At 37.8% G+C, this 18424-nt stretch overlaps 1 protein-coding gene across 4 annotated transcripts in view; it reads right to left on the bottom strand.

The window, feature by feature from the left end:
• The window catches only part of ryr3.S (ryanodine receptor 3 S homeolog), a 254374-nt gene that overhangs the window by 34250 nt on the left and 201700 nt on the right, over window positions 1-18424 (bottom strand). For all 4 annotated transcript variants that reach the window (XM_041574388.1, XM_041574389.1, XM_041574390.1 and 1 more), the window contains exons 79-88: window positions 16798-16877; window positions 14616-14692; window positions 14279-14352; window positions 12388-12405; window positions 10612-10692; window positions 9434-9522; window positions 7254-7382; window positions 5967-6071; window positions 5330-5411; window positions 3509-4827 (exon numbers count right to left, since the gene is read on the bottom strand). In XM_041574388.1, the coding sequence (XP_041430322.1) occupies window positions 3509-4827; window positions 5330-5411; window positions 5967-6071; window positions 7254-7382; window positions 9434-9522; window positions 10612-10692; window positions 12388-12405; window positions 14279-14352; window positions 14616-14692; window positions 16798-16877 (2054 nt within the window). The remainder of the gene's footprint in view (window positions 1-3508; window positions 4828-5329; window positions 5412-5966; window positions 6072-7253; window positions 7383-9433; window positions 9523-10611; window positions 10693-12387; window positions 12406-14278; window positions 14353-14615; window positions 14693-16797; window positions 16878-18424) is intronic.

Raw genomic sequence — 18424 nt, 5'->3', positions numbered from 1 at the left:
CTCATATCTATCTACACAACAACTCTCCTATCTATCTACACAACAACTACACAACTCTCCAAATTATGCAACAACTCTCCTATATATCTACACAACAACTACACAACTCTCCTATCTACACAACTCTCCTATCTACACAACGCCTTTCCTACATATGCAACAACTCTCCTATCTTTCTACACAACTCTCCTATCTATCTACACAACAACTACACAACTCTCCTATCTACACAACTCTCCTATCTACGCAATGACTCTCCTATATATCTACACAACAACTCTCATATCTATCTACACAACAACTTTCCTATCTATCTACACAACTACACAACTCTCCTATATACACAACTCTTCTATCTACACAAAAGATACTTTTACACCTTATGCATTTACACCTGGCATACTGCTGCTTCACCAACAGTAACAGCTACTCTTATCCACAGAAACCATCATGTAAATTCATTGCTTCACCAGTCACACAAATACCTTTGGTGGAGGCACATTGTACAAGGAGAGGGAGAAAGACACACAGGTAGGTAATTTTTGAGGGGAGAACTGCAAACTGTTTGGTTTTTCCTTAAAAAATACATTCTTTTTAATAGGGGTCAGGACAGTGGCTTGCAAGAAACATTTAGGCATATGCTTGTCATAGTGGTGGCAAACCTTGCACAAAGTGGTTTTGGCTGAAGAGTTCCCTTAATAATGGTAAACACAATTGTCTCCTGGCAGAAAAAGCAGGACTTTATGTCCAGACTGGGACACAATCACATCACATTGAGGGGACATTGTAGTCACAAAGCATCTAAGGGAAAATCCAGGAGACAAGAGTGTCAGGCAAATCTATCTGCTACACCTCACTTACACTGGTTAAGGGAAGGCTTAAGTTGCCCATAGTAATTGATAACAACTCTCTCCTTGCTGCAAGTTCTGTCCTTTCATAATGACCCTGTTAAGGCTTGAATGTCTGGAAGTTTCCAGGAAAGGAATAAGCATCAGTGTGGTATAGATATGTCCAGTGGTAACAACATTTCAGTTGATCTATATCAAATGTTTATGTGTGGGGGCAACACTAATAAACTCAGAGGTACAACTGATGAAGTGTATGGACATGCAGTGGTGTCAGGGGTGGGACTGTGATGTGGCAGCCAGTGTTTGGCTGAATATTGTGTCAATCAAAGCAGAGATCTGTCCAGATTTCAGACCTTTGAGACACAGCCAGATTTGAACCAGCCAGTCCATGTAAAAAAAACAGACAGGTGGAAACAGGTGTGTGCCCCTGATGATGTCACTGGGATATGATACCGATATCGTAGGACTGGGATGTGGGAACACGACTAAGTTCTCTGTTATAAGGATACTATTAATAGCAGCTACAAAGACTTTTAGGTAAGACTGATGATTTTGAAAGCTAAGAAGTATGAAACACAATGGAAATGTTCTTGGAAAATGGTTGGATGAATAAATTAATAGAATATGATATTTCATCTGAATGGGGAGACTGTCAAGGTCCAAGATCATACCAAGATCATACCAAGATCATACCAAGATCATACCAAGGATCAACCAATGGCATTTTGTTTCCTTACTGACAAGTTTGCTGAAGTGAACCAGACGATCAGGCCTAAATATAAGACAAATTGAAATTTTCCTTTTGCTACAAAATTTTTTTTTTCCAGTTTGACAAGCAGAAATTAAGAATACTTGCAAGATATTGAGTGGGAAAATACAAAAGGAACAGCAGAATAAGTTGGGTTTCAAATTTTAACACAAGTAGAACATTCGAGTCAGAATCAGACATAACACTTTGCCAACTCTACAACCCATTGCCATAACATAGGAGTCTTCTTCATATTATCTGCTAAGTCAGCCCTGGAAGGAAAGAAAGTCCCTTACACATTGAATTATTATCCAGTATTACCGAAATCAAACAAGAAAATTGCAGAAAAAACTCATACTTATTTCTGAAAAAACATCCGGCACTACATACATTTCTTCACACCATCCAGCATGATGAATTTTTCTCAAGATAGTGTTGAAACAAACACCGGACCAACATAGTTGGAGGCAGAATGGTCCAAACTGGATTTATATCCATAACTAATGAGCTCAATCAACCTCTCTTTGGTTTTTCTGTTCTGTGGCTTTTAATACAGTTTGAAACTACAGAACTTTCCTGATTTATAGCAATTTGTTTTTGTGTGTTTATACTTTGGGCACATACGTTGTATTTTTAACAGGTAATTTATTCTGCTTCACATCTGCTATATAAAAGTACCTTAGAAAAACAAGTTCTTATTAGACGGGCCTGTCCTGTTTTGGTTAGTATTTGAATGTAGTAGTCTATAAGTTCGTTGGACACACCATTATATTGTAAAACACATTGTAAATACTTGTTAAAAAGGAACTATCTTGAAACTAAAATGACACTTTTTATATAATCTTCATTTCAAGGAAAAGGGCAAATTTTTATTTAGGGGCAGATGTGTCAAGGGTCGAATTTCGAGGGGTTAAATCCCTCGAAATTCGACTGGGGAATAGAATCGAATACGGAATTCGGGCGAATAGTCGAATGGGCGAATATTCGATCGAAGGACTTTCCCATAGGCTTTTAAAGCAATTCGGTAGGTTTAATCTGGCAAAGTAGGCAGTCGAATGATTTTTAAAAGAGACAGTACTTCGACTATCGAATGGGCAAATAGTTGCAGCGTTTTTTTCGCTCAATCTATTCGAATCATTCTACTCAGTCGAGGATCACAAAAAACTACTTGAAATTCAAGTTTTTTCCCCTCTATTCATTCACCTGAGCTTGGTGAATGTGCCCCATAGTGTCCCCTTTTCAATCTGTCTCTCTAGATGAAGGCTTAGTAACAGAGTCAGTTATTTTGAATGACAGTTAGCTCTAATACATTCTCAGTCTATAAGTTCGTTGTGGACACCATTATATTGTAAAACACATTGTAAATACTTGTTAAAAAGGAACTATCTTGAAACTAAAATGACACTTTTTATATAATCTTCATTTCAAGGAAAAGAGCAAATTTTTATTTAGTGTCCCCTTTTCAGCAATCTGTCTCTCTAGATGAAGGCTTAGTGGCAGAGTCAGTTATTTTGAAAGACAGTTAGCTCTAATACATTCTCTAGGAAAAGGGAGCACACACCAAAGTTAACTGGCCTTCTATCAGTAAAAATTGGACGCAGGCTCCTGCATATAGAGAGACAGATTGCCTAGAGGGAGATCTTGAATAGTTATTTCATTATCTCAAAAAATGTACGCAACTGATTATCCACATTTCCTCACATGACATTTTCCTTTTTCAGAACATTTCTGATATTATATGATAAAAAAAAATGCACAGGAGCTGCAATAGGAGAATTCATGGATAAAAAGAACACGATAAATGGCAAATAACATACTCATGCTACAAGAGACAAAAAACAGAAAGAGGGCTACAGAAACTGTTTGTTAGAACCAGAGCAAATTCAAAAGGTGAAAGATTTAAGCTACTCACAAGTGCATTTTTTTTCTTGCGGACAGCGTTCTCCAAGCTTGGAGCACTCTCTGCAGTTACAGCTTCTGAGCAATCACCAAGTCCAATTTCTGGGCCATGCTTTGAGCCTTCCTTTTTCGCCTGAGTGCCAAAAATATCTGGAATATCTAGGTCCCCCTTGTCTCCTTTTACAAGATTAGCAAGTTCAGTGGAAGCTGCATGTTCAGTACCATCTACCTTTTCAGCCTCCAGGACATCATCGTGAATTCCAAACTGAGTAGGGTCTGGCATATCAGCTAAGATCTTTGTAACTTTAATGTTTTTGGCCCCTTCCACTAAACCACCTCCAAACACAGTGCTCCAAAGTATCTGGAATATGCCCCATACAATCGTAAACACAAACTGGAACAGTCCAACAAAAAGCATCCAGAAAAATGAGAAGAAACCCTTCACTAGTTCCTTCAAAGTCATCTTCTTTACTTTCCGCAGCTGTTTACCAATATTTTTTAATGTAAGCATTTTTAGGAAATTAGAAGTATTGTTTTTAAGAGATGTACAAGCTACAATAAATGCTGAAGAAGATTCTAAAGCCTGTGCTTCTTCATCTTCTTCACCATCTTCTATGATGTGATGTGATTCTTCCTCCTCTTCTTCCTCAGGCCTCTCTACAGCATCGGATTCCGAGATCTGAGATGCCAACTGCATCTCAAAAATAGTGTCTTCACAGAAGTTAACAAATAGTTCCATCTTTTCTTGTTCTCCACCTTCATTCACCACATCAAATATGAACTGTCTCTTTGATTCCTTGACCTGTGGTTTTTCCCACTGTGTTCGGCTTGACTCACTGATCTCAAAATATACTCTTTCTATTCTCTTTGCTCCTCCCATAATTTCAATGCGACCTAAGTATGGAGAAAAGTAACTTAAAACACTACTAGCAGGATCTAATAGACACTGGAGCCGGGAATCATTTGGCATATGTTCAGAAAGATTTGTCAACAGGACAGCCACATTGAATCCGATGTCTTTTGCAGGTTCATGAAATCGATCTACAAATTCAACATAATTAAACATATCATTTTCATCAGCTTCAGCACAAGAGAGTAGGAATTCAATTTCTGATTGTGCATATTGCTTCTGTCCCTCCATCGCCTTTTGGAACTCTTTCTTGGAGATTACGCCTTTGCCCTCGGGATCATATTCTTTGAAGGCATCAGAGCTGGTCAAGTCTTTCAGCTTAAGGAACATATCAAAGAACTTGAGGATCATTTCTACATTGCTAGATGACTCTACCAGTGTGTCCACCATTTGTTTTCCAATTGTCCCATTCACTACATTTCCTAGAAAACAGCATTACACCAAAATCAGAAATGGATGGACAGGTTATTTCACTGCACAATTGATTCAAACAGGTTAAGGATCATGATAATACCATGATTTTTTTTTTGCCAGTAAGGGAGCTGATTATAATTTTATCACATGCTCCTCTGCAGTTTATACTCAAGTATCATAGAAACAGTATCAGTTCTGGATAGTGAACATTTTTACTCACAAGCCTTGTGGCCTATGATTCAAATAGAGAAATTAAAAATACTGTATTTGGCACACACAGAGCAGCAGACCATTTTGGCGTTGAGGTCCACCTGTTACCATCATGAGCATTCAGTAGAGTGATTGTCATTCAGGGGCATTTTGTCTGATGGCAGGGGGCTTAAAATCTTGTATTCAAACCAGCACTTAAAAACAGTTTATTTACAACATAATTTTGTCTGGATACATAAACAATGCAATTTCAAGAAAAGCTATACAAGCATCAATTCTAGGCCAGAAAATCAGCCTTACCTTCTAGAAGGGACAGTAGCATGACAACCATGTCCTGTAAGAGGTCCAGAAGTTCTTTTAACAACTCAATCTGGCTAGAATCCTGAAAGATGAAATAAGCACATGAAAATAAATGTGAAGAACTGGCGGATCTTTAAGCTTCTGAAGAAAACAGCTCTATTTGAAAAAAGTAAGTGCACGAAAACGACTCTTGATCCAATTTCACTGTTGATCCAAATTTGTATATAATACCATAATACACGCTCTATAAAAGATCGAATAATACAAATGAACAAAACGTATTTTTATATTATTTTTAATCATTTTCATAGAATCTCATTACTAAAGTATATTCTCTTTAAAGCAAAGGAACTCCTTAGTGATCCGTCACTTGTGCCAGTACCATGAAGAACAGCATAGTCAGGTCATGATATATACCAATAAACAGTTTTGGATCAGCCTCCGATTCTTTATTCACACTAAATCAGGTCATTGTACATTAGTTTCTTTATTTTGGTGCATCTCACCAGACATTTATAGTCAAAACTGATTACTAGTAGGTGCAGACACACAAACACAGTAGTGATCTTACAGTTTTGTTTGAAACTGACCAAAGTATATGATAAATCAGCTCATGGTCAACTTATGTCTTTCTTACCTGTGAAAGTTTCATTTGCATGTTTGCAAAGACATGGAGAAAACCAACAACGGCATCCCAGAGACGGCTGTGCGCCAAGCTCTGCTGATTTCCAATGCACGGACCCTGTAGCAAAATATTATAAACAGTAAATGTGCAGTATGATGTGGCTGAATGCTACACAATTGTGATACATAATCTTATTGTGTGTGTTTATTCATACAAAAGCACAAGGTGATTATCAGCCTGCAGTATTAATACTATGCAACAGTGGTGTAACTAGAGAAAGCAGACCCCGGGGAACAGTGGGGTCTGCTTCCTCTGAAATTACGGCAAAATCTCTCGGCCGCTCTCCTAATTGTGTGCCGGGCCCCTCTTAAGATTTTTTTGCAGGGGGTCCCAGTGGTGCGTTGTTATGCCACAACTATGCAATGTGTTATGACACACAAGTAATTGTTAATGTTGCATGGTTCTCTTCCAGTTATTTCCTGCAAAAAGAAGGCCAATATTCAGCATTTGATGATAGAGAAGTTGTGCTGAAAGAAGGCAAGTGTGTGATGTGTGAGTTGCTCTAGAACATGTACAGCATTGTCTTGCCTAATCTATACACGTTAAATAGAAGCAGTTATTGTTGGTTTCTTGTTATAATAAGAGCAGTCCCCTGGATCTGGTACTCTGTGATGATCAGATTGCTAAGTAGGATCTGTTTTCTGGCTCTGCTAGGAGCATTACAGAATTCTAGGGTAGAGACAATATGAGATAGAGATAATATGCCTTTTTCCACTTGCAACCTCAAGAATTATTTGTATACAGGTATGGGATCTACAATCTGCAATGCTTTGGAGTTGAGGTTTTCCACACAGGAACAGGACCATTCCTTTAGGTTAATAATAAAGTTTAATCAATAAAAATAATAGTATTATTCATAATAAATATGGCTATGTGCAGATATAGTTACTATCAAGTACAAGACAATGTCCTATTATTACTACAGAACATAACCAAAAATATAAAATGGTTTGACACAATGTGCAATGCATTATTAAACAGTATTTAGGAGCTTTCTTAATAAAGATTTTCTGCGTCGTATAGAAGTTTTCATAGTTTATGGGCCAATGTCAATGGACTTGAAACAGACACAGTAATAGAGACTCATCTCCAGAGCCTTAAAGCTGACCAGATGAGCAACGAGCAGTGTTTTAAGTCACCTCTGTCATATAGAGTTCATGGTAGTTCTGGGTTATAGATCCCATTCTACTCTAACATGATGTTATTATTATCAGCAAAACATTTTGAATGATCGCTTACCTGAATATATTCTGTGAGTGAATTAAATATTTGTTTGGTCACAGCAAGAGACTTGGAAAAGTTGCGTTGCCCAGATTCATCAATCACCTCCTTCCCTGAGTAATACCAGTAGAAATCACTGATAGATTCCTATGGAGAAAACACCACTGTTTAAATACAAGGCTTCCCTGGGGCTTTCTGGTTCAACCCATGAATACCTTCTACTACATTTAGGCAACAGATAAAAGACACAACAACAAAATCTCAGCTTCTGTTTCAAAGAAAACCCCTTTTACTTAGGTATCTGATTTAAATAACGCTCATTCCACAGATCAGCCCTTCATAGAAAGCCAGAGTTCTGGGCACATGTTGAATTGTAAAGATGTAAATACAAGCCAGTATTGGCACAACATGGCTGCCCTTCTAAGAAGTGTCTACTCAAACACTAGGGGGCAGATGTATCAAGGGCCGAATTTCGAGGGGTTAAATCCCTCGAAATTCGACTGGGGAATATAATCGAATAGGCAATTCGGACGAATTTACGCGAATAGTTGAATTGGCGAATATTCGCCAGGCGAATAGGAGCACGATCTAATATTCGCTCAAAGGATTTTCATTCGATCGAATGCCTTTTTATTCGATCAAAAACTTGGAAAACAAGCCTATGGGACTTTCCCATAGGGTTTTAAAGCAATTCGGTAGGTTTTAGGTGGCGAAGTAGGCAGTCAAAGTATTTTTAAAAGAGACAGTACTTCGACTATCGAATGGGCGAATAGTCGCAGCGTTTTTACGCTCGATCCAGTACTTCGACTATCGAATGGGCGAATAGTCGCAGTGTTTTTGCGCTCGATCTATTCGAATCATTCTACTCAGGCGAATTTACGCCAATTCGATAGTCGAGGAGCACAAAAAACTACTCGAAATTCTAGCTTTTTCCCCTCTATTCATTCACCTGAGCTTGGTGAATGGGCCCCTAAAGTGCAGATTTATCAAAGTGTCAAAAATCACAGAAAATCTTACATAACCCTTTCTATGTATTCCTATTGGATTATACAAAGCATGTTTTTAAAGGAGAAGGAAAGGTCTTTTAACTTGGGGGTGCCAAAAGTTAGGCCGGAAACCCTGGGCCGGTGCTCCTATCAGAAGAAAATTGTACCGGCCCGGGATTCTTCCGGCACCAGAGCAACTGTCTTCCGGTTTCTTTTTTCTCGCGGCTGCGCAGTAGGGCAAAGAAGCCAAACGTTAACAAAAAAGTCGGCTATTTCATTCTACTGCACATGCGTCTGCCCGGGGAAATTTGAAGATAGAAGAAGCTGGAAGACAATCGCTCCGTGGTGCTTGCTGGAAGTACATGCGATTACTCAAGGTTGCCTAAATTTTGGCACTCCAAGTTAAAAGACCTTCTCCTTTAAGGGAGAAGGAAACCCAGTCAGCGCAAAAACCCTCCCCCCTCCCCTGTGTTGCTTCCCCTCCCTCCTCCCCCCTGGCCTACCCGTCCCGCTGGGCAAATGCCCCTAACTTGTTACTTACCCTTCTGCGCAGGTCCAGTCCATGGAGTTCACCGACGCCATCTTCTTCCAATCGATCTTCTTCCTGCTTTGACCGGAGTTTTGGCGCATGCGCAGTAGGAGCATTTCGCCAGTACGGATCTAATGCGCAGTAGATCCGTACTGGCGAAATGCTCCTACTGCGCATGCACCGGTCAAAGCAGGAAGAAGATCGCTTGGAAGAAGATGGCGTCGGTGAACTCAGTAGACTGGACCTGCGCAGAAGGGTAAGTAACAAGTTAGGGGCATTTGCCCAGCGGGACAGGTAGACCAGGGGGGAGGGGAAGCAACACAGGGGAGGGGGGGAGGGTTTTTGCGCCGACTGGGTTTCCTTCTCCTTTAAATGGTGGACTCTTACCCATTAATAAATACACTTCTAAAACTCACACAGGAATAAAGAAAGAGTGAATTTTTTCATTTTGGCGCTGAGGAAACGATGAGCAGACTGAGGCTATAACTGAATATTTCCTCGACGAGTGTCAAAGATTAATACAACTTTTCAACCTGTTGTACTGGAACTAGCAAAGGTATCAGCAGCCCAAATACACTCTCCCACCGGAGAAAACCTACATCAAATGGAACCACGTTGTACAACTAAGTGACCTGATATTGCACTTATTAAACTTTACAAATGCCATTACTCCTGCCGATTACCTGGAGGCGCAGAAGATAATCCACAGTGCTTATAATTATGTTCACGGTTGTTGTGTTGCCCATCTGGGTTCGTAGGAAATTCTGGAAGTCTGACAAAAATAAAAAGTGTCTAATAAGCCAGAAAACAATAAGTTGTAGTATATTATGAACAATATGCAAATCTATTATTCTTGTATCTTTCAGTATTTTATTTTCAGTTTTATTGAAACTTTGAACTATTTTTTTTTTTTACTCCCCTCCTTCCCCTCTGTCTAATGCTTAGAACATTAAATATATAAGACTCATTTGTACCATCAAGGTTCTTTGAATGTAACTGTGTAATCTCTGAAGATGATCTATATTTGTTATAGCAGTTGCATTTCTAGAATTTAGAGGCCCCAACAGATGAATCGTTTTTGTCACCCCTCAAACACAGTGTATACTTCTATGGTTACACCCCAGTCTTCTAGGGTTTAGTTGACTCTGTTAGTTGCCCTTTCTTAGGATCATATATTTCTATATAATACACAAAAGCCATGAATATCTTGTAAATTATATCCTTATAAACGGTGAGTTCTGATGTCATCAGTTATAAACGGTGAGTTCTGATGTCATCAGTTATAAACGGTGAGTTCTGATGTCATTTCTGTCACATGACTCACTGAAACTTGTGTATTATAATAAATAAAGTACCCCCAGTTGTAAAATATGAGGATTTTAGAAGTTACCTCAGAGTTCCATGACCTGTATAAAAACACTCTGCCTTCAGCCTCGTACTTTTATATGGTCATGAAACTCCTCGGTAACTTATAATATCCTTATATTTTACAAGAGGGGGTACTTTATTCACTATATAATACACAAAAGCCATGAATGTCCTGTAAATTATATCCTTATAAATGGTGAGTTCTGATGTCATCAGTTATAAACGGTGAGTTCTGATGTCATTTCTTTCAGATGATTCACTAAAACGTGTGTATTAAAATAAATAAAGTACCCCCAGTTGTAAAATATAAGGATATTAGAAGTTACCTCGGAGTTCCATGACCTGTATAAAAACACTCGGCCTTCGGCCTCGTACTTTTATGTGGTCATGAAACTCCTCGGTAACTTATAATATCCGTATATTTTACAAGAGGGGGGACTTTATTCACTATATAATATATATATACACTAAATTATATATGCGCATTTCTTACCGTTATTATGCCCTTCACACAGAAGCTGCAGGAATCGGAAGAGATCACAGGTGAACTCATCATTCTGTAAAACCTTTTCACCTTGAATAAACAATAAATTGCAATTAGCAGTCAGCGCAATATTCTTTTTAGGGCAGGACTCGATGCGTTTTGACCCGGCACGTCGCAATGCACTAAACGCATGCGACGTGACGGATAGTTTACTGAAAACGGAAGTGAAGGAGAAATCGCATGCTATAACTACATTGATCCGACTGTCGGATTCTCCTTCACTTCCGTTTTTAGTAAACCATCGACTAAACGCATGCGACGTGACGGGTCAAATCGCATCATCGAGTCCTGCCCTTAATCCTAAATCTTCTGTAAGAGATTGACGAGTGCCACTTACATGTCACACACAAAATACTTATACTCACTTTTCATAGTGCCAATACTTTTTTATAATATAAAGGATTGCTGTGGAATTGTTTATCGTGAGAAAACAATGTATGTGGTTGTATGTGGCAAATAGGAATGCCCATGATCCATTATTCTCGCATAAATCCCAACATTTTGGAAATAGAAAGAGGGACAAAAAGATTTGCTGTGCAGTTTTTTTTGACCACAACCATTTTTGTGGCCACACCCCCTAATCTTAAATAGTTACAATAGTTTCTTTGCTTTTCTTAAATTGTTAAAAAAAGTATCAAAGTGCACCTGCCACATATTCTGGGCTCTCTGCCAAAAGCCAATTCAATTTTAGAAATGTTGTATCTTTTTCTGGCTGTTCAGTGCAGGAGATCAAAGAGAAAGTCGGGACATTTCAGTAACAAACCCGGGACTGCCGTATGAGCTATCAAAATTAGGACTGTCCCGTGAAAAACGGACAGTTGGGAGGTATGTTCTTGGTTTTTTTTATATTCTCAGTCTTCAATAAAATATTCTGACCAATACTGAATCAGATCTAAATTTCCATCATCAAATTTAGGAAAAATTAATATAAATTTGCCCCATTAGGATTTGTCTGTATGTCAATTCTCCAGGATTTACCCCTAATAGCAATACTAATGGTCCAGGTAAGGAATCTACAATTATTAGATGTTAAATTCTAGCTAAAGACCCCCATAGGTTAGAAATTCTGATTCTAGGGATCAACACTGAATAATAATGGCTGCAAGAACACAAAAATGAATGTAAACAGTTTGGGGCCAATGCTGTGTCTTTCCATAAGACAAATACATAACTCTTTTTTAGGGTGTCCTGGGTGCCAAGACTGGGACTAGTGATGGGCGAATAAATTCAGTAGATGCAAATTTGTGGTGAATTTCCAAGTTTCGCCATTGCCGAATAAATTCACGAAACTGCCGTGAAAATTTGCTGGCGTCAAAATATTTTAGAAGCACTTCAGAAAAATAGCTTGCATCAAAACTGCATCAAAACTATTCAGACATCCATTGACTTTAACGTCGGTGGAGTTTCGCTAATTTGTCCCCGTTTCTCAAATTTCACGGGAAATTCACTAATTTTTCAGCAAAGCAAAATGGGAGAAATTTGCCCATAACTAGGGACCCATCAGCTGGTGTTGTACTATAAATATTAGCATATGCCAACAGAGGAAGTCTTTGAGGGGTGATACGTTGCAATTTTAACAGAATCCAGTCTTTAATGCAGCACCGGGGGAACAAGCTGAGCCATTTGGTTTTGCCATACACTTGTATACGGATTTAAACTTTTCATTCAGTTGATAAAGTGCAAATATTCTTAAAGCACAAATTCTGGGGCTTCAATATTACTTACCACGTTCCCGTACAATAACTGTTTATTGATGCAAGGGAAAAAGAGAAAAAGACAGTAAGATTCTGGCAGTTGGATTAAACTGTTTTAGTTATAGAAGTTAAGATATAATACAACAATGTAGAGGCATTGGTTCATTTACTTTATTACATTGACATGTCACAAACAACAAGGACCAACAAAACAAACACTGATATTGTTCATATATCCATGAGCAAACATTACCGTATATACTCGAGTATAAGGCGAGTTTTTCAGCCACCAAAATATGCTGATATACTCGGGTCAATCGCAAAAACGGTCGCCGGCGTCTAAGAATAGTCGCCGGCGTCTAAGAATAGTCGCCGGCGTCCAATAATAGTTTTCAAGAATATTCGCCGGTGTCCAAGAATGGTCGCCGGCATCCAAAAACGAGATGCCGGCACCTCCAATGGGAGCAGAAACTCTCAATTTTTTGATTGAAACTTACCAGAAGCTGCTGCATTTCTCACCCTAGGCTTATACTCGAGTCAATAAGCTTTCCCAGTTTTTGGAAGTAAAATTAGGTACCTTGGCTTATACTTGGGACGGCTTATACTCGAGTATATACGGTATACTCATTCTGTTTTAAGGCAACCATTGTAGAAAGGGACTAAAGTGTGATGGGACTGCCAGAACTTTGCTATTCAAGATATATATATATTTTAAAGAAGCTTTTAAGGCTAGAAATATGTAAATCCATGAACATTGTCTGTGAAGCACTGGCTAATGTGTTGGTTCAGTATGAAATATTGGGCAATAGTAACATCTGGAAAGAAAAGACATTGATACTCTGCCTAGTGATCATATAGCGACAATGTGGAGAACAGATAAACTTCCTAAAGCCTTTACTATCTTTTCTTAGCAGGGCAGGATCTATTTGTGAAATGACTAGATAATATTATGAGCAAAGTCTGGCAAGAAAAGACAGTTGCTAACAAGAGAAATAAACTTCCTTTAAGCACAGGATACACAGTAGATAACAAATAAGTTCTGAAAAATCCCAGAACTATCTGCTGTGTATCCTGTGCCTTTTCTCCTTTTTCAGCTTTGAATGGCTGCCCCCATGGCTACACAGCAGCTTCTTTATATAAACTATAGTAGTACTTATCTGTTATCTACTGTGTATCCTGTGCTTGAATGGCTGCCCCATGGCTACACACCAGCTTGTTTATATAAACTATAGTAGTACTTATCTGTTAGCTACTGTGTATCCTGTGCTTGAATGGCTGCCCCCATGGCTACACAGCTGCTTGTTTATATAAACTATAGTAGTACTTATCTGTTATCTACTGTGTATCCTGTGCTTGAATGGCTGCAGTTGTAAAATTGTACAGAGCTGTGTTAAGCCTTATCTTGTTAACATAGGGTTGTGATTGTGTTATTATTGACTGTTTAATAACATTTTGTTTCACAATAAACTTCTTTGGCACACATCAACACTAAAGACTTTTTGGATTTATATCATCACGGAGGTCCAAAATCTATGGACTATTGTTTCTGGACAATTATGGACAAATATGACACTAAGGTACTATGTATCCTTTTAGTAGGAAAACATTAGGAGTGGTTATATAAATCAGTGCAAATGTCATTCATTGTTATGATGTCATCACTAAATCACAGTGGGTGCGGTTGTTCCCTTGGAATACCTCCCTGCACACACTTTGTAAGTAGCACTTGATGCAAGGGGATTGGCCGTGAAACGTTTTCTGGGATCTCACCTTAAATAAAAGAAAACCTTGGAGTTTTTGCAGAAGCATTGGATGGAGTGTGCCTTTGTTTCTATTGTTGTGTCTACAGAGCTGTGTATCCTAGTAAAGTTATACACACACAAAAGTTACTAAACAAAAACGAGCAATGCTCCTGTACTTACGGGTTCCTTCTTCTGTGACCATTCCCAGTCCTTCTGCCTTGTTTTGCCTTTCAAATGCATTCAAATCAAGAACACTGCAGAGAAACCAATAAGACTATGATATAAATGTTGGCTTCACCTTTTCAGCTGAGCCCACAATCCATCTCCACCGAACACGATGATTACGGTGATGATAAATACAAAGAAAGTGGCTTTAAGTAATTAATGGAAAATATATAGTTGAACATATATTTATGAACATGTATTTATCCTGAGGGCAAGATATAGTACATGTATTCCATGTTACAGTCCAGAGAAAGAATAGATCCAATCAGCACCTCATTATAGTTGCACATACCTGCATGACTGCATCAGGCCCGACAGACTCTGGAAAAAGCCAGCATCCTTCTTCTCCTTCAAGTAATCTAGCATTTTCTGTGAAATCATTAGCAGATCAGTATAGTATATTAAGGTAAAGGATGATACCCTTAATTAACAATTTCCAATTGATCCACTTGATTAGAACTCGGGTCTGATTTGATCAGTAGTTTAATAAATAAATTCAGTGAGAGAAAGACTAGAACCCCTCTTCCATCAAGTACTAAAATGGTCTCCCAAATCAATTCTCTTTATGCTTTTAAAATCAACAACCACTGGAGTTAAAAAATCAATAAATTACCAGCTATAAAATACCACCAATCTCTAATCAACCCTCGATAACTCCTATTAAAGTGCATGTGCCATTCAGTCAATTCATTAATATTCTAATTAATAACTTAATTGATAAATGCCTTAAAAAGTTCCATATACAGATTAAAGTGCTGATACGGATAACTCTCAATTAATCCAATATCCTTCTTAATCCATTGATGGATTCTAATGTGCAGTGCCAATAAATAAAATGAATCAATTCTCCATAAAGGGTAGTAACTTTATAAAGTGCTTAGGTATATGAACTTGAGTTAATCCAATAGCTTCCTAGTAATTAATTATAAATAAAATGCAGTGCCAATAAATAAAATGAATCAATTCTCCCTAAAGAGTAGTAACTTTATAAAGTGCTTAGGTATATTAACTTGAATTAATCCAATAGCTTCTTAGTAATTAATTATAAATAAAGTGCAGTGCCAATAAATAAAATGAATCAATTCTCCCAAAAGATTAGTAACTTTATAAAGTGCTTAGGTATATTAACTTGAATTAATCCAATAGCTTCCTAGTAATTATTTATAAATAAAGTGCAGTGCCAATAAATAAAATTAATCAATTCTCCATAAAGGGTAGTAACTTTATAAAGTGCTTAGGTATATGAACTTGAATTAATCCAATAGCTTCTTAGTAATTAATTATAAATAAAGTGCAGTGCCAATAAATAAAATGAATCAATTCTCCCAAAAGATTAGTAACTTTATAAAGTGCTTAGGTATATTAACTTGAATTAATCCAATAGCTTCCTAGTAATTATTTATAAATAAAGTGCAGTGCCAATAATTAAATTAATTCTCCCAATTGATTGTAGTTAGTAAATAGTATAAATTAGTTCCCAATCAGCTCAATCCATAGAAGATAGTGAGAAAATGAAAAAAGCAGAGGTGGAGTTGTCCCAATCACTTCTACCTATATCTTTTCTATCCTTGGGACAGCACAAAGTTGGAGAAGATCAGTATAGTGTAAAGATATGGCTAAACCAAACGATGATCTATTTATCTTAGAGAATCCCTTCTAATTATCAGAAAAATTCTTGACACAAAAATATTTTAAAAATAAAGTCACAATGCCCTGTTTGCAATGTCTGATGCAGACCAAAAAAGCATTTAGTCTAGGTATGGAACTTAAAAACTATAATTTCTCTATAATAATAAAAACACAGTAGCTTGTAGTTGATGGTAACTAAGCTGTATGAATCCATATTGGTGGCAAAACAACCCTACTGTGTTTTTCTTGTTTGAATGTTTTTAATACAATAAGGGAGTTATTTACTAAACTCCGAATGCAAAAATCCCAACCATCTATTTTTAATAAAATCAGACTTTTAAAAAATTACAAATATTTTGGAATTTATTAAACCCCGAGCATGGAAAAGTCCAAATCAGAAAATCTGACATCTCAGACCTGTCGAGGTTGCATATAAGTCAATGGGAGAAGTCACAATGATTTTTTGATGTGCGCTGGGTTTCGTGCAATACCCCGAGTTTTTGGGCAAAAAGGCAAAAGAAATCAGAGTTTTTAGGTGAAATTCCGAAAAATTTTTGAAAATCAGATTTTTTTCGGGCGAAGCAAATTTTCGAGAAAATTTAATAATAAATAAACGTAAAAAAACAGAGAGTTTGTAGCAGAAAATGTTGAGATAAAATTGGACTATGATAAATAACCCCCTTAATTTATGGTGATCTAAATTACACCTGATCTAGAAAACCCTAGTTCCCAAGCATTCTGGATAGTAGATCTTATACCTGGAGCAGCATAAAGATATCTGACCCATGCAAATTTGAGATGACATCCCAGTTATAAGTGAAAGAAAAAACAAAGCTTTCCTTTACCTGTTGCACCACGGTGTTACCACCATTCAAAATGGCAATTCCAAGTTTTAGGGTTTCCACTACCATGGGGCCCATTTCACCTAAAAGGGAAAATAGGTTTTTTTAAATCGATGAATAGGAGATATTTTGATGCCTTAGACCAGTGATCCCCAACCAGTAGCTCGTGAGTAACATGTTACTCTCCAACCCCTTGGATGTTGCTCCCAGTAGCCTCAAAGCAGGAGCTTATTTTTGAATTCCAGGCTTGGAGGCAAGTTTTGGCTGCATAAAAACCAGGTGTACTGCCAAACAGAGTCTCAATGTAGGTTGACAATCCACATAGGGGCTACTAAATGGGCAATCACAGCACTTAGTTAGCACCCCAAGAACATTTTTCATGCTAGTGTTGCTCCCCAACTCCTTTTACTTCTGAATGTTGCTCACGGGTTTGAAAGGTTGGGGATCCCTGTCTTAGACTGTAAGCATTACAGGGCAAGGACCTCATTTTTCTCGTATCTTTAATGTCTGGCACTAAATTAGTGGGGGACACAGATTCACTAACGGGTTGAATTTTCGGCAGTGGCAGCTTCGTACCCATCGCACCACTTTGCCAGGCGAATGCTGGCAGCTTTTCACTAGCGTTACTTCGGCAGTGCGAGCATTTTATAGCGAAGATGCTCTAGCATTAATTTGCGCCTAGTGAAACTTCGCTAGTGATCTTGCGCTTAGGTCAATTTACATACGGCGGGTAATTTAAAGTTGTACAGACGTCTTTATTATAAATGTTGTTGCAAATGGTTTAAGTTACCACTTTTTATTACACATGTAATAATAAAGACAAGAGAGTTAATATAATGCCCTACACATGAGCCCACTGTAAAATTAATGTTCCATATGTTATAGAATGTCTGGAGAAAACCGCTTACCCAAAAAAAGTTTATTAGGACTTTTGCAGCCAATCCCGCTTCAAAAAAAGAAAAGTCGCCAACATTTACTGCGAACGGGCGTTAACTATAAAATTCACAAACCTTCTTCCACTTTCGGAAGTGGTCGCTAAACAGTTTCCGGGTTCGCAAAAACGATATTAAATCTGTGCAAAGGAAAATTTGTTCGCACAGAAGCATTTTGCGAATATTTTTCCTGTTACTGACTTTTATTACATTCCCCCATAAGAGAGCTGTTGGTGTTCACAGACCAAGTAACATAGAAAGGGAGAAACAAGGGGCCAGTAGAATGATAAACCTCTCCAGTGTTTAATGTGTGTTGCTGTACATATAACATATTCACTAAAACTGCAGCCCTTTTACATAAACTGTTCACAAGAGGAGGCAGGATAGAATTAGCAGCTCAAAGGGAACCAATGTAGAAGTGCAGGGAGTAGCTCTAGGTGCAATTACCTTTAATCAATGCCAAATATCCACACAATGACTGCAGTACAATTAGTACTTTTATTATTTCACATACTTGTTTCTATCCACTCAATGTAAGAATGGTGGGATTATAAAATCAATACTATTAGGGGCACATTTACTAAGCTCGAGTGAAGTATTCGAATATAAAAAACTTTGAATTTCAAAGGTTTTTTTGGGTACTTCAACCATCGAATAGGCTACTTCGACCTTCGACTACGACTTCGATTTGAACTAAA

Source organism: Xenopus laevis, chromosome 8S, assembly GCF_017654675.1.
Source record: "Xenopus laevis strain J_2021 chromosome 8S, Xenopus_laevis_v10.1, whole genome shotgun sequence".
Lineage (NCBI taxonomy): Eukaryota > Metazoa > Chordata > Amphibia > Anura > Pipidae > Xenopus > Xenopus laevis.
Note: the sequence above shows the minus strand (reverse complement) of the source record. Positions and strands in the feature narration are given on the sequence as shown.